Here is a 2,500-nt window from a genome sequence, read left to right on the forward strand (position 1 = left end):
ACTTTTTGTACAACAAACAGAGATAATCGGATGCTTTAACGGACATTGGCACTCAATTCTGTTTGGCAATTCTTTCATCTTTCTTTTACCTTTAACTTCAGATTGATTTCTTTAAGATGGTAACTATTTCTGTGCTCGGCAGACATACAGACAGACAGACAGACAAGCACAGACTCGGAGTATGAGATACTGAAAAAGGGGGGAGAGGGTCACACACACACACACACACACACACACACACACACACACACACACACACACACACACACACACACACACACACACACACACACACAAACTCATTCACTCAGAGAGAGAGAGAGAAAGGGAGAGGGAGGGGGAGAAAGAGAGAGGGGGTGATTATATATACAGATAGAAAGAGAGAGAGGGAGAGAGATACGGAGAGAAAAAGAGAGGGATAGAGAGAGGGGGAGAGAGGGGGGGGAGGTTAGGAGAGGGAGAGAGAAAGAGAGAGGGTGGAGAGTGAGAGGAAGAGAGACTATATAGAGAGAGAGAGGTAGGGGGAGAGGGGACGGGGTGGATAGATGGGGAGAGAGAGAGAGAGAGGAGGGACAGGGGGAGAGAGAGGGAGAAAAAATAGAGAGAGAGAGAAAGGGAGAGGTAGACAGAGGGTGGAGAGTGACAAAGAGAGAGAGAGGCAGAAAGAGAGAAGACAGACAGACAGACAGAGACACAAACAGACAGACATGAGATAGACAGACAGACAGACACAGCCAGCCAGCCAGTCAGACCAGCACACAGACAGCCACACAGACACACACACAGACACACAGACAAGACAAGACACGGAGGTAAAAGGGGGGCGGTGAGGGACCTCATCTCCAGCAAGGGGCGGAAGCGGTACATGTAGATGTGTCCGGCAGAGCGCAGCTCCTGGGCAAACTCTGGGGCCAGGGCGGCGTGCACCTCCGGGGGGAAGTAGCGCAGGGCGTTCTGCAGGGCCAGCTGTCAAACACACACACACACACACACACGCGCGCGCGCACGCACGCACGCACACAAGCGCACATAGATACACACGCAGGCGCGCGCGCGCACATACACACACACATGCACGCGGCATAGAAACACACGCAAATATATAAACACACGCGCACACACGTGCACACGCACACACAGCGACTGACACACACGCGCGCGCGCGCACACAGACACAGACACACACACACACACATATGCGCACAAACGCGCACACACACGCACACACACACACACACATGTACATACACACAAACACAGACACACACACCACACACACATGCAAATACATACAAACTTACATACATATACACCGGGCACACGCACGAACACGCATACACACACGCATACACACACACATGCGCGCGCGCGCACACACACACACACACACACACAAGCACAGACATACACACACACATGAAAACACACACATAGGCACAAGTACATAGGCGCGCACATACGCACACACAGACACATACACACACACACATGCATTCGGATTCCTTTTTCTTTTTCGAAAGTAGCTCCCAGTGAGACACACTGGCATATCATAGGAATACTTTGACACGTATACTTATCATACAGAAACAATGGGTCGATCAGATAAAAGCAGTCTATGTCACGCCTCTCAGCTAACCGTCCACGACAAAAGGTACGGAAAGTTCATTGATCTGATTAAACAAATACTGAATGAATAACTAACAAGTACTCTAATCAGCAGAGCTGAGTTTTAACGACCTATTGGCTGAAGCCCTCAGTCAAGGTCAGGTTGTTAGGCCTGGGGTCTTGGTTTGGTGAAGGTTTCGTGGTTCGTTGGGGTGAGTGAGTTCTGGATGTCTGTCCGGGTGGAAGCCGGCCCATCTAGCATTCTACAGGGGAGTCCTGGCTGTCTGGAGAGAGGAGAGATCCTCTAGTGGCTGTCCCTATGGCGTTCCAAGTGGGAAATTCTGGTGTGCTCTTATCGCATCGTATAAAGGCTATACCCGGCAGACCACCCTCACAGATAATCTGCAAGGCGATGCAGATCACAGTCACGTGCACTGATAAAAAATGATCACGCACTGGATGGTCGGCGTACAGCTTGCAAAATGGCCATCATGTAGCACTGGCACAAGTCTGTGACAATTTCATTTTGATTATATGTTTGACAAACCCAAATCACGCATCACCAGAAAGTTTGTCGAAGGGAGAGTACATCTTACCTAAACATCAATGAAGCTTTTACAGTTACTTTTCCTTCGTTTCGTCTTCATTAATTTTGTCGTCTGCTCTGAGACTGACAGTATATTCGATAAATTATTAACTTTGAAATTAAGAGAAAATCGTCGGAGAAATATTGATCCATAATTGCCTACGTTTCTGGAACGGGAAAGTCTGAAAGGCAGCAGAGAATCCGAGGAAACTTGACTAAAGTGGGAATGAAATTGACAAAGGAGAGATCGGTGAATAGTGATCACAACAAGGCGTGGACGTTCTCTCTGTCAGTCACACAGCGAATGGA

General features: G+C 48.8%; 1 protein-coding gene across 1 annotated transcript in view; it reads right to left on the reverse strand.

Annotated features, from left to right (window-relative positions):
• LOC143299736 (urocanate hydratase-like) overlaps positions 1–2,500 on the reverse strand; it is a 32,499-nt gene that overhangs the window by 27,251 nt on the left and 2,748 nt on the right. The window contains 1 exon segment of the mRNA XM_076613119.1: positions 836–966. Within this exon segment, the coding sequence (XP_076469234.1) occupies positions 836–966 (131 nt within the window).

This window comes from Babylonia areolata, chromosome 25 (genome assembly GCF_041734735.1).
Source record: "Babylonia areolata isolate BAREFJ2019XMU chromosome 25, ASM4173473v1, whole genome shotgun sequence".
NCBI classification, from domain to species: domain Eukaryota; kingdom Metazoa; phylum Mollusca; class Gastropoda; order Neogastropoda; family Buccinidae; genus Babylonia; species Babylonia areolata.